This window comes from Phocoena phocoena, chromosome 13 (genome assembly GCF_963924675.1).
Source record: "Phocoena phocoena chromosome 13, mPhoPho1.1, whole genome shotgun sequence".
NCBI lineage: Eukaryota > Metazoa > Chordata > Mammalia > Artiodactyla > Phocoenidae > Phocoena > Phocoena phocoena.
In genome coordinates, this window is record NC_089231.1 from 21,476,545 (window position 1) to 21,491,725 (window position 15,181).

Here is a 15,181-nt window from a genome sequence, read left to right on the forward strand (position 1 = left end):
ATATCAGGCAAGGTATTCAAAGGTTTAATTGAACTCCACAAAAGCTCAATTTATAAAACTGGAGAAAAAACTCTATTTCATGGGAGCTTAATAACACTACATTTATGTTCAAAAATCCCTTCAAGGTAAACCACTCCCTTTGGAATACTGTGTGCTGTGATCAAAGAAATGAAGTAGATTAAACTTGGAACTAATGTTAGTACTGAAAAGAAACTTAAAGATAATTTGGCCTACTTTGGATTTGAGAACCGCCGGTCCAGAGAAGTAATTACCCACAGTGGAAGTCCATGTCCTATGTCCTGACATCCAATTTAGTAATCTTTGTACAGAGTCACATGTCATAGTGCACTGTGTATGCCTGACCATATTCAGAGAACACACCTTCACATGCGGAAGCTCCAACCGGATTTATTGCATATTTCAGTATTCTCAGAAGTATTGTGATACCATACTATGTATTATTGTTATATAAATAAACACTTAAGGTAGATGAAACTTAAAGATAAGCTTATTGCCTATGAACCTATCTTACCATAGAATATAAGTGTTCTATTTAGAACACCAGATCTCAAAATCAATGAAATTAATTTCTTAAGTGAAATCTAATCCATTCTCATCAAAATGTTTCAGACTCAGTATTCAATTCTATTAAGAGTTTACTTTCTAAGTATGCCTTAATATTAATGTTCAGTAATTTAAAGCCAGCCAAAATTCTTCTGTCTTATCTTGAATATTTGTTATAGCTGGGATGGTGAGAGATATAATCAGAGCTAAAAAAAACAACTGCACAGACCCTATCATGTCTCGCTATACATTCGAATGAAGAAAGTTGGTTTCTTAAGAAGTATTTCACTCTCTACACCACTTCTTCAGGATGAGATCCTCCAAAGTATCTTTGCTGAAGCCTCTGTGGTTAGGATCATCTCAAGAGCAACAATGACCTTCTAAATTTCCTTTTAAAATTGATCTCATGGATTCTGACTCTGTTCCCCATTCCTTTATCCCAGTGGGTATGTGTCTTTTATATACTGTCTAATGCCAAGGAATGTGGAAAGAATATTCAATTATTATCAAAAACCCTAGTATTACTAGGTATTCACATCAAATTAGAGAAAGATAAATAGTAACATATACTTCACAAAAGTCCTAAATTTATAATACCTGAGTTGGATGACTTCCTCTCCTCGTAGCCAGGTAAAACTTGGGGGAGGATAGCCAGAAACACAACACTCCAGGATGGCATCTTTTCCTTCAATGGCTACTACATTTGATGGTCTTTGCAGAAAATACAGTTGCCTATGCAGTCCTGGGTCTGTGGAAAAAAGCACAGGGTCACATCTTTTATGAAAAATGATGTATCTGGAACTTTTTTTTTTTTTTTCTAACAAGACACTGTGATGAAGAGGAAGGAAAGAAACATGGAAAGATGCCAATGAAACTTAAAAAATAGACTCCTATAAGTTTTTCCATGCCTAGTTTCTAGGATTAGGATATTAGAATAGTCTTATCTGTTGTTGACATCATGGTATAAGGCAAAGGGAGAAAGCTTGAGACTACAAGTCACTCATGTGGGCTACAGGCCTTGCTGACTTACTGTCATCAAAGAACAAGACAGTATCAGTACCTTTTTGATATTTTCAGTGTGCCTGCCACTAATATCTATTCCACCTCCTTCTGCTTTGTTTATTGCTTCTGTGGCTTGGGAAGTAAGATTAGAAAAACATGTTAGAATTGTGTTAAAAATCTGTCGTTGGGCTTCCCTGGTGGCGCAGTGGTTGAGAGTCCGCCTGCCGATGCAGGGGACATGGGTTCGTGCCCAGGTCCAGGAAGATCCCACATGCCGCGGAGCGGCTAGGCCCGTGAGCCATGGCCGCTGGGCCTGCGCGTCCGGAGCCTGTGCTCCACAACGGGAGAGGCCACAACAGTGAGAGGCCCGCGGAACGCAAATAAATAAATAAATAAATAAATAAATAAATAAATAAATAAATAAATAAATAGCTATCTTTATAATGGAGGCCTATTCATCAAATGTTTCAGCTACATATACTGTATAACACTACATTATTATAGAAAACATCAAATAAAACCTATATATTTTATCTTCTAGCTATAAGAAAATTTGCCTGGGACCTATGTGTAATACTACTTATTCATCCATGGAAGAGCCAAAATTTCAACTCAATTATATTTTCTTTTGTCAGAAAATCATGTAACACAAAATGGTTATTTTTTTTAAAATATTTTTAAATTTTATTTTAATTTACAAAAGATGAATGAATAGTACAGAGTTCCCACATACTAGTTTCCCCATCCCCGGCACTGAGTTTCTCCTACTATTAACACCTTACATTAGTGTGGTACATTTGTTACAATGAACAAAGTGATATTGATACATTATCATGAACTCAAGTCCACAGTGTACCTTACGGTTCACTCTTTGTGTTGTCTAGTTCTATGGATTTTGTCAATGCATAACATCATATCTCTAATATTACTGTAGCATGTAGAATAGTTCCGCCACCCTAAAAAAATCCCCTGAGCTTCACTTATTCATCTCTTCCCCACCACCTACATCTCAAACTACGAGCAATCACCGGTGGTTTTACTATTCCTATAGTAGAGCCTTTTCCAGAACATCATATAGTTGGAATTATATAGTATATAGACTTTTCAGATTGATTCCTTTCACCTAGCAATTATGCACTTGGGGTTCCTCCATGTCTTTTTGTAGTTTGATAGCTTATTTCTTTTTACTGCTGGGTATTTTTCTATTGTACCAAAGTTTCTTTATTCATTCACCTATTGAAAGACACCTTGATTGCTTCCAGGTTTGTTAACTATGAACAATCTGCTATAAACGTCCATGTGCAGATTTTTTTCTAGACAGAACTTTACAACTTAATTCAGTAAATACCCTGGAGCATGATTACTAGATTATATGGTAGAACTATGTTTATCTTTCTAAGAAACTCCCCAACTCTCTTCCAAAGTGGTTCTGCAATTTTACATTCCTATCAGCAATGCATGAGTGTTCCTGTTGTTCATCCTCATAAGCATTTACTATGGTCATTTTTTTGTTTGTTTTAGCCATATTAATAGATATTCAGTTGAACCTTATAGTTGTTTTAACTTGCAATTTTCCAATGACCTAAGACATTGCGCACATCTCATATGCTTAGTTTCTATCTATATATCTTGCTTAGGTGTCTGTTAAGATCTTTTGCCAATTTTTTAAATTGGTTTGTTTTCTTACTGTTGAAATTCAAGCACGTGTCGTATATTTTGGATACAAGTCCTTTATCCAAATGTGTACTTTGCAAATACTTTCTCAGTCTGTGGCTTGTTATTCTCTTAGCATAGTCTTTTACAGAGCAGAAAGTACTAATTTTCCCAAAGTCCAACTTTCATGCATTATTTTATAGGCAATGTATCTAAAACTTCATTGTCAAACCTAAGATCACCTAGATTTTTTCCTGTATTTTAGAAGTTTTTTCTTAATAGTTTTGTGCTTTATGTTTAAGTCTATCATCCAATTGGAGATTTTGTGGGGGTTTTTTAATGAAAGGTATAAGGGCTGTGTCTAGATTGGTTGACTGTATTTCTGTGGGTCTATTTCTGAGAGCTCTGATTCTTCCATTGATCTATTCCCCTATTATTTTGACAATATAACAATATCTTGACTATTGCAGCTTTATGAGTTACCGTCAGACAGTGTGAATCCTCTGACTTCCTTCTTTAGTATTGTATTCACTATTCTGATTCTCTTGTCTTTCCACGTAAATTTTAGAATCAGCTTATTGATATATACAAAATGACGGGATTTTGGCTGTATCTTAAAATATTAATAGTTCAGGCATCACTGGGCTCAGTGCCAGGAAAGAAGCATCTGCTATTTTTAGACAGAGCATATACATTCTAGATTACTTCAATCTCAACCTGGTCCATTTCAGTTACATTTATTATCTTTGCTCCTCCATAGACATTGGAACCTGATCATATGTGTCACCCTGATCATACATATGGAAATGTCAGTTTTTGGCAGAGAAATCTGGTTCCATTTCTCCAAAGATATTTCTCTGTAATTATCCAATCTAATAAACTCTAATATTATGGAAGTTCCCCCCAAAAGCTAATGGAAATGGTCTTTAATAGTAAATAGTTCATGTTTCACAACATTGTGACAGATTCAATATGATCACAAATTGTTTGATCTCCTTCAGTCCAGAGCTGAGGGTCCACTTTCCTATGATTTAAATTTGGCCTGGCCCCGTGTCTTGCTTTGACCAATAGAATGTGTTGGGAATTATACTGATGAGTTCTGGACACAAGGCTTCAAGAAGCCATACAAGTTTCTGCCATGGGTCTTTATGAAACGACCATGTTGGTCTAGCCAACTGGAGGATGAGAAGGCACATGGAGGATGACTGAGTTTCGCAGCCAAAACCAGCACCAACTGACAGACATGCCAGTGAGGCCGTCTTAACACTCCCACCTCGGTCAAATATGCCTGAGTGACTCAAAGTGAAACCAGCAAAAGAACAGCTGAGATAAAATGCACAACTATAAGAGATAAAAATTTAAGTCCCTACATTTTGGAGTGGTTTGTTGTACAGCAATAGATAGCTGAAATATACACATGAATGAAAACAAAACAAATCCATCCCAGCTATTTAAAATACCAAGTAACCTTTTTGGTTGCTGTGATTTTTAGTTTGACTTTTTGTTTTTTTTCCACTATTAGGGTGATTCTGGCTATTTAAAGAAACATGATTAACCTTGATGTATCCCTTATTTTTCTCCATTAAAATGTAATTTTTTTTTTTAGAAGAACATCAAGAAAATGTATTTAAGTTTTAAAATGGGGAGGACAGAGATACTATTGCCAAGGTTACATTTGTATGATAAAATTGTGGGTAGTTTTTATTTCCATCTTTGGATTTTTCTGTGTTTTCTAAATTTTTTTAATAACAACATATATTTTTTTAGAGTAAAGAGTTAAACTCTGGTGTTGCAAAGTGGATGGAAATTATACAAGAAACAAAGCAATTATAAAAGCTAATGACTAAAACACAAGGCAAATATTGAAGAGCAAATGAAAATTCTCCCTACAGACTCCATAATAATATAGATGGAAAAGCCCTGGGGGGAGTGAACTTAAGATTCTAGGTCATGACCTTTGTTGACTAAATTGATTTTAATTGAACTATGATGGAATTAGTAATTATTCATAAAATTTTTTGTTCTTGCTACATGGCCACTGATTATTCAGAACCAAATGGAGTTACTCAGCTAATACGAATATGAAAAAAAATCCAGTAAAATAATAAACATGATTTCATCAAGGAAATGGCATATAATACCGGTCTGAAATGTTCTATTTCATAAATTTGTGATAGGTACACAAATGGTCATTTTATTTTTATTCTTCAAACTGACATATGTTTCATACACTTTTATGCATGTGTAATATGTTTTGCAATTAAAAGACGGGACGGATACGCAAGGGTGGATTCTAGGAAACATATTTGGCAATAGCTTTAAAATCAAACCAGAAAAAAATGACTTTTCTTCTAATGTAAGTTTTTATATTAAAAATTTCAAAAGCAGACCTCTTTCATATGATGCTCACGGAAGTGAATGCACACACACTGTCACAACCATGTTTTCTAAATAGATTATAAGCAGTCATGATTTGCTTGGACTAAAACCCAGTTTAGCTTTTTCCTGTTGGGAGGTAAATGTTAGCCTGATTCTCTGATCTGATCTCATTGTCGTGCTAGTAGAGATACAGCTAATCCTCCGCACAGACGAAGAGGGTGGTACATAAATAAAGAAAAAGCAGTCATTCCAGCGACGCAGATCTTTGACATACACAGATCGCATTAAATTCTAGCAACACCTTATGGCAACATGCTGCTTTTACTTATGCTTTTCTTTCTTTTTTCCTTCCTCCTTTTCTCCTTTCCTCCCTTCCTCCTTCCTTCCTAACTTTTTAAATAGTAAATTTGGCCTACTTTGGCTTAATCTATTATCTAAGTTAGAGAGGACTGATCTACAATCATCAGGAAAATGAATAATAATGTAAACAGTGGATCTCCACCTGTTTGGTCTCAGGAACCATTTGTATTCTTACAAATTATTGAGGTACCCAAAGAGCTTTTGCTTATGTCGGTTATAGCTATAAATAGTTACCATATTAAAAAACAAAACAGAGATTAAAATATTTTTATTAAGTATTCACACCTCACCAAAAATAGTATTTAAAAAAATAACTACACTTTCCAAAATAAAATTATTAGTAGTACCTTTTATTTCTGTACATTTTTAATGTGTCTTAAAGGAAAATAACTAGATTGTGTCACCTTCTGCATTCACTTTGTTCTGATACGCTGCTTTGGATGAATTACATGAAAATAATCTGACCTCAAATAGATATGTAGTTGGAAAAGGGAGGTGTATTTTTAACAGCCTTTTCAGAGAATTGTAGATTTTATCTTTTAAGACTGCACCAAAACTCAATAAGGAGTTTCCTGAAGGTTAGTTGTACTGTGAAATCTGACACCATATCAATAAACATTTTGTGTTAAAAAATCCCTTGGTCTATCTTGCATTTTGAAAATATTTTTTGCCCACGCTTGATTTAGTCACATCAATCAATGGTCATTTGGAATGGTACACTGAATGGGACATATCTTCCAAATGTTGACACATTTCATTATACAGTATCACAAAATCTCATTTGTTACTCTCACCACCAATCCCATCAGAAAGGCCTTTTAATATTGCAAAGCTGTCAAGATACCCGTGGCAGATACAAGATTTCCAAATTTCTAATTTTGTCTTAAAGGCATGAACTTCATCCTTGGGAGCAAATACTATTTTCCTTGCACTGACTTACTCACTTCGTTTATTTTTGAGAAAATGTCTAACTAGTATTCAAGTCTGAATAGCTACAGTTTTCCTGCTGATGGTCCTTTCAAGTAAAAATGATGCCCCCCCCCCCAAAAAAAGCAGCTAATTCATCTTGAAACTCAAATGATCATGGAAGCATTTACCCCTCAGAAAACACTGTACTTTGATATCCTTGATGTTTATTTCCCGTTTTGACATGCAGAATATTAAAAAGATATGTATTTAAGAATCAATATTTAATAAAATTAATAATTTTTACTGCTTCAAAGACATTCTTAGGTCACCATAGTGAAAAAATACCCCCCAAACACATTAGGATTATTGTTAAAATAGGTTTGACCTCACAGATCCCCTGAAATCATCTCGAGAAATGCTAGGAGTTCATACACCATACTTTGAAGACCTGCTATAGCCACAGTCTCAACAAATTAAGCAGTTTTCTGAGGCATTCAAGAAGCCCATTTCCTTTCAACATGGGAATAATTTTGCATCGTTCAAGTAGAAGTAGAAATTGATAAATTAAATATACCTTTTCTCCTCCTTTTCCTCCTCCTCAATAATCATTACTATTTTGCAGTTAGGAAAGCAGTGCAAAACTTAAATATTTCCCATCATTCTCTTTCAGCAATAGGCCACTGAAAGTTAAAAAGCATCTTGGATCGGGCTTCCCTGGTGGCGCAGTGGTTGAGAGTCCACCTGCCGATGCAGGGGACACGGGTTCGTGCCCCGGTCCGGAAAGATCCCACATGCCGCTCAGCGGCTGGGCCCGTGAGCCATGGCCGCTGAGCCTGCGCGTCCGGAGCCTCGGGAGAGGCAGAACAGCGAGAGGCCCGCATACCGCACACACACACACACACAGAGAAAAGCATCTTGGATCAATAAACTGACACATTTAACCTACAATTCAGAAGTAAGAACTCAACTATCCTCAGGGCCCACGCAGTAAAGAAGCATGGAGAAAGTGCACTAGTGAAAGTGGAGAGAATATTTTCCATTTAAAGACATTTCCTCACCCCACCTCCCCACCCGCCAAAAAAAGGTTTCGTTAGACCTTACACTGGCCAAATTTATTGAATCTGTGAGGCCAGCTGGAAGCTAGATTTGACTCTCTGCATTCCCAGGTTTTCCCAAACGCCTCGGGGCCACATAATTTTGCCTTCCTTCATGATCCATGACCAGGTTGAATATATAAATTATGCAACTTGGGATATGTTTCAGAATGAAAGGTAACTCTCTTTATAATTACTCTAGGACATCAAGTGTGACCAGGACTATCTTGTGCAAACTGGAAGGCATTCTTACCCTGCAATGACTTTTTTTTTTTTTTTTTTAAATGGGGCCATTTTCCTAAACTATTGTTTAGGAACATCAACACTAAACTTAACATGGCAGAATCTAAAGAATAACTGAGGCATAGAGAAATTTAATGGTGGACCATTGGCATCTGTGTCAGCAAGAAAAAAAAATACTGGTTTTTACAACCTACTGTCTTCCTCAAAATAACTAGTATTTGCTTTTAATTTTTATGCTTTCTGAATGCAAAACCTTTTCCCCTCATTGTATACTCTTGATTTCTTTATTAAATTCCTGCCTCAGTGGAATATCAAACATTTTTCCAATTGGAAATAAAAGGGCACTGCAGGCTACAATGGGATATTCTCTTTGATTTCTACCCAGGCATAAGAGTTACAAATTAATTTAACTTCACAGAGCCTCTGTCTGTATCCTCAGTTTCAAGCTAACCTACTGTCCACCTGCTGGCTGCTTAGCCATCCCCCATCTAGTTCTGTTTTAGGAAATTCAGCAGGTACCATGTGTTTTCAAACAAAAGTAGGTATCCTAATATGTGCTCTGAGCCAGAAATTCCACGAAACTCCTTCTAAATCTTTCAGAGTGTCTTTCATTAAAAACCAGCCTAATCCACACGGATCACAGGAATCTAAATTTATTTAGTAAAAAACAAAATCTCCATCTGGCTGAAAGCCAAGGAGCTTTGAACAGAGAGGAAGAAGGGAGCCATTTCTCAGAAGCTCTAGGATTCTATTACTTTCCTTCCTTGTTTACACCAATTCAGTGCTAAAAATGGCATTCCCTGTCTGTAAATACTCCTACATCTGTTCATATTTCCTCTTTCCTTCTCCATGTACACACACATACTGCTATTTGTAGTTAGAGTTTGGAAGAAGAAAGGGAGTGTCTATTCCTATCATTGGCATGTGGTTATATCCCTTCTGTCTCACAGGCAAATTTTGAGTCTATCAGTTTCATTTTACAGCAGATCTGAAGGAAGTGATTTTTCTTTTACAGAATGATTTTTTTTTTTAATTTTACAGCTGACAGTAGAATCCCAGAAAACAAATGTTGCCATTATGCTGTGTCAAAGTTAGTTTAGGGAACCTAGAAATCTTCATAATTTATCTAAATGCATAAAGCAGCACTTATAACTTTCCAGAAAAGTAATGGATTTGTTATTCTCTCATTTTTGATAAAGAACCAAAAGTATTCAAAATATTTCCTCTTTGGCCAATGTTGAATAAATGAAGTTGTGCCCATAACTCTTGACTAAATGTGTCTTCTTTTATGCTCGAGGAATAAACTGATGTCCAAGAGGACCAAAGAAGAAAGTTCTACCAGTTCTTTCATTAATTTTTGTGACTTTTGCACTCATAGGTTATGGGTTTTGCTTCCACACACCCTTGGAGAAACCCTCTTGCTTGTGTATGAAACAGGGAAGACTACCTGACCCTTCCGTCACCCACCCAGGGCTGCTTAATGTCATATTCCTAGGAAATGCAGAACTGACCATACATCAGCCCAGGAAAAGACAAGCTCTCTCCTTTTCAAGAAATGTTTATTCCTCCTTGTGGAGGGCAATCTCAAGCATATTGTGTGAAATAGCAAATTTCATTGAGGGAATGAAATTTAAGATTAGATAGTATAATCAATATCTAAACTCACTAAAGGTCGAGGATGAACATAGATAAACTAGTGGATGTGGTGAAGAAGAGATCACTGGTGACATTAGAATGATAGACTTGGCAACAAAAATGTCATAGATCTCCCAGTATTCCAAGTACTTTCAACTTGGAATCCTGGACCTTGTTGATCACCCCCAAAATAGCGCTGGGAGATGAAGATTTATTCTTAGCAAATTCAAAAAGCAAACAGACATTGTCTACGTGTTGTCTTACATATCCACGGTAAATCAGCTTAGATTTGCTAACATATGAGACTTTGCTGCATTTAAATGGGATTTCATCAACTCTGTGTGAAGCACTGGTTATCTCAGTTATCTTGCATTGGCTAAAAGACCTAACTTACAATAACTAATTCATATAATATAACATGCTTGTCCATTGGTTTCTGTGCTCTGCCCAGCTCAGGCTCCCCAAAAAGGCTGGATAAAGTTATCATATGAGGGGAGAGGGGCAAATCATGACATGGAACTTGGTCAGTTCACTGCCTGGGCAGTCAATTTATACAATAAAAAGTATTAAATCTTCTTTTGGTCTGCTTTCTATGACAATATAAACTGACTTTAATTTTTTAAAAAAAATATAAATGTAAACGTCTCCTATTTTATGAGATTGATTTTTGACCTTTAATTGTTGTATTTTAGCATGGCCTCATGGTTTTGAAAATTTAGAATTTGTCTAGCAAACTTCTACTCTTAAACATTACAATTATAAAGGCAGAATTGTGGATTAATGTGGATAAAATAATAAAAGAGATCCTCGGTAGTGAGATTTGGAAAGGCTGATCTAGTCCAACTTCTAAACAGCTAAGGAAACTAAGGATTTTAGAGGATTAAAAGAATCGGTAATGACTAACAAAGATAAGATATTAAGAAGTCTTATTTATTGGCTAACTCTTATTTCTAAGCCAGTGTCTGTTGCACTATTTCATATAGCCAAAGAAATGATGCTGACAGAGAGGTAAGGGTGAAAATCACGTATCAATGAGTTACTAGAGAGGAAATAGTTGCAGGATACTCTGACTTCTAACAGATGTGAAAAGGAAATGAAGAAAATAGAGTACTATGGATAAATAGCGCAAAACATGTAATTAACTACCACTAGGTCAATGAATACTTTGATATCCAGAATCAAAGTCAGGTAACTTCATAAAAGAAAAATAATCTTGATATGAGAATCAAAATCTTTAAAAGTGGAATTTCTAAGACGCCAAAGTAATTATGATAGTTACTAAGGACTTAGCAATTCTAGGCATTATACTTGGCCCAAAAAATTGCAGCCTCATAACCACCCTATGAAATTGTATGAAATTACTCTCTACATTTTGCAAGGTTAATAAATTAAGACTTAGATTAAGTAATTTGCTCTAATTGCACAACTTGCAAGTGGTGAAACTGAGATTTGTACTTTGGTATCAGACTCCGTGCTTTTCACACTTTCATCATAAAATAGTTCAAACTGGGAATTTTAAATATTAATTGATCAACATGAACCGAATCCATGGAAATGACAGACGACAGTCCACATGCTATAACCCCTTCATGCAATCTGGATTACATCTAATATCATATTTATTAGGAAGCACAAACTTCACATGGTTTAAAGGTAATATGGTCTGTTACTTTATTCTTTTCTAAGTACAGATAAGAGAGAAGCAGAAGAAATCATTTTATCCAACTTGGATCTATGAAAGACCAAGTGTGTCCCGTTTATAGCATGGCATAGGAAATAGTTTCAGTCAAAACTAGCCTAAAAAAGGAAAGCAAACTATGGGAAAATCCTTCAAAGCAGAGAAAAACATTAAGTAGAATACAAAATTATCAGGTAATACAGTAATGTGATTTGCTCTTCACTTCCCTGTTTCTGTTTTTCTGAGTGTGTTTTATGCCATTGAATCCATTGTTCAAAAACCTTTAAGGATCCCCGATCACGAATAAAGTGAATAGAATCAAGTCTAAATTCCTAGACATGGGACTCAAGGTTCTCCATAAGGCAGGTTCAGCTTCTAACTCCAGATTGATCACCTGCTATTATCATTCTACAAATGGTTATCTCCTGATGACCTACAAAAGTAATCTCTCTAAAGACTTTTGTAAATTTTCTACGTAGAATTGATGTATCCCTTGTCTGTGTTGTTTTGGAACTAGAGATATTTACCTAAATTTACCATTCCCTGCCTTATATTAGTCATGTGGCTATGAATTAACTGTCTGGCTCGATGGTAAATTTCAAAACAAAGAATGTGTCTTCTTTGTTTTCCTCTACAGATTATTATTCTGTAGAAATTATACAAATAAATGGTAGGAAAGTGTAATTAGCTTTGAAATATAAGTAATATTTAGTCAAACTAAAAAGTTTAATGCAGCCATTGGTTAATAATAAATTCTTAGAAATGAACATATTCTGAAACGCTTTTAAAACCAAAAAACACAGTTTTCCTTTTAAATAATCCCTTTTGGGATGGTTTCTATTAAAATTTATTCCAATAAAAAATAAATTTATAGAGAAAAATCATTCAAAATATATTTTAGTCCAACTTATTCCATTAAAAGCCAATGTCTCTAATTACATAGATATTTAGTTCAAGTCTATCCATGATCCAGAATCATCTAATTATAGTTAAATGAATGAACAACAGATTGAATTACCAATTGATCAATTCAATTAGACCATTAAGAAAACTGAAATCAGAGTTCCAGTGTATGGGCCAGTTATTTTAGTCAACCTAGTGCCCAAAGCAGATTTATAATTCATCAATTCAGTCTACTGTTTGGCACTCAGACATGATGAGATCTGAATAAAGTGGACCTGACGATCACTATGGCTGTTTCAATCCCTGCTACATTCTCCATCACAGACAATGAGACATTTTAAACCATCTCAACTCTCAGTGTTTTGTTATCAATATTTCAAAAAAAAAATCCTTTACAATAATGTAGTAGTAACTTACTCTGTTAAAAATATATAATTCCCCATAATTTTGTCTTCAAACATTAATCAACAAATTAGTTACCGATTTTTCTACTTTTAATGAAACAAATAATCATTCATTTAATCTTGAAAATATGCAATGTTATGAGAAAAATCTCTTTAAAGAATTTGTAATTTAATTTGAGCACGATAACACCACTACCCTGCTCCTAATCTCAGGAAAAGTGCCACTACCTAGCTTCACCTGAGCGTGGACTCCATTCCCTCCCTCTTGAGGCACATCTGGTATGTCTCCAAGACCTGTCCTTACTATCTCCCCACCCATCTTCATTTCTGAATCCTTTCTGATACCACTTTAGTAGGAGCTTTTGATCACTTCTCTCCAGAATTAATGCTGTACATTCTACCGTATCTTTCTTCCTCCAGTTTATCGTCCTTGCTTCCAATTTCTCCTCCTTCAACACTTCCTATGCCCTATGACCTAGTTAAACAGAATGCGTGCAGTTCCTCTGAAAAGCTTTTATCTCTATTTTCTCTGTGTTTTGCTGATGCAGTTCTTTCCTCCTGGGGTAGTCTTCTCTTGGCCTAGCTACTACTTGTTCTTCAAGACTGGCACATTGTTTTTCTCTCTTATGTAAGGGGATGGCACTCTGTATTTCTTCTTTCAAAGAACGGTCTACTTGCTTTATCTATTTCACCCACTAGACAACCGTTTGCGCGGGCATTATCTTTCAACTTTGTATTCCTAGTAACCTGTGTGATGACAGGTACATAAGATTCACTCAAAAGCTTGTTGAGTAAACTGCAACTGCTTGCTGGAAGACAGCATTTCAAAACACCTATTTGATTCTTCAAATCTGAATTTAATAAATCTCTGTTACTTGGTGATATTAGACACCTGATACATAAAAGTGGCAACCTGAAAGGTATTCTACATAAACTTGAATAAGGGCATCAAATTACATATTATTTAGAAATGGGTAACTCTCCACACATATGCACACAAATGAAAATACTCTCTTTATGAACTGTGGTAAAAACAAGTGTTGAACAAAGTTGCAGAACTTCAAATTGGCATTTATGTTTCAAATTAAAGGGAAAATAGATACGTTCATCAGACAACATGACATTTAAATGGCCATGGAAGAATGTATTTTTTTTAAAGAGTGGTAACCATATACGTACCACTTTAATGCTTCTAAGTCATGTTAATAATATGATGGATTTCTATTTTAACTGTGTCTATCTTACCCTATTAAATACATGTTACAATAGAGAAAGGGCAATATACCTGTGCAATTATGACTTCCTCAAACTGGTACTTACAGAAAGCGGAAATTGATTCAGAAAGGATTAGCACAATTTTAAAAATGAGGAAACGCTAAATGGCAACTAAAAGAATTTTGTACTTGTTGTGGATTTGTGAATTTGACCTCTAAACCAGTTTGCAAACTCTGGGATAAATGGGACAAACATGGTCTTCCAGCAGGTCCTTTATGTGGTCAACAATATACAATACAGGATTAATCAAGTATGCTAATAGTGTGTGTGTGTTTATTACCTTAGCTCATAACTCCTTTGTGAAGTTTATACTTGAATTCATAGAACTTTGAGAAAAATTCTCATTAGATGTAGTGATTTAAAAAAAAAAATACGAGTTTTCATTCAGGGAAGTAATAACCACACACCTCTAAAGTACAACGACATATTCTTGATTTTAGCCAAATTAACAATAGGAAATTTGGCTTTAAATAAATCTCCATGGATTACAATGCAAATGTGTTTTGCAAGGTGAAGAAATGAATGTAAATGGTGCTTTGATGATTATGTCTCTGTGCCTTTCAAATGTTTCCATTTCATATTTAATATTTAATTAGTCCAACTTTATCCCTTAATACCACTGGAAAACAGACTTTTTGGTCGTATTAACATAGTCAAACATATTCTTGCCAATTTTCTACGTGGCTTACCTGGGCTTCGCATCTGATTGACTCAGATGCATTATTAAGGGTATGTGAATATAAATATTTAAAATTTTTGTGTATCTAATGGATGCGTAAATAAATGCATGTACGTGTTGGGAATAAATGCTGCATCTGTCACTGCCTAGAGGATGGAAGGCGACAGTGTCACTGATGGTTATTGACACATTTAAGTCAGTATCCCTGTGGCTAACAGAGGGGAGAATACACAAAAGGGTTAGAAGCGGTTTTAGAGATGTCCTAAATTGAGGTCTCTGGAAACTTTCAATCACGTTGCCAGTCTGCATTTGGAATGACTTGGGGATGTTACCCTCTACCTAGCAGAAGGACTTGAGACCACTACATACAGAATGTGGAGACAAGAGCCAACGCCAGTGCTTT

General features: G+C 35.4%; 1 protein-coding gene across 1 annotated transcript in view; it reads right to left on the minus strand.

The window, feature by feature from the left end:
* DCC (DCC netrin 1 receptor) overlaps window positions 1-15,181 on the minus strand; it is a 771,692-nt gene that overhangs the window by 629,750 nt on the left and 126,761 nt on the right. Inside the window, exon 4 of the mRNA XM_065889420.1 lies at window positions 1,162-1,312. Within this exon, the coding sequence (XP_065745492.1) occupies window positions 1,162-1,312 (151 nt within the window). The remainder of the gene's footprint in view (window positions 1-1,161; window positions 1,313-15,181) is intronic.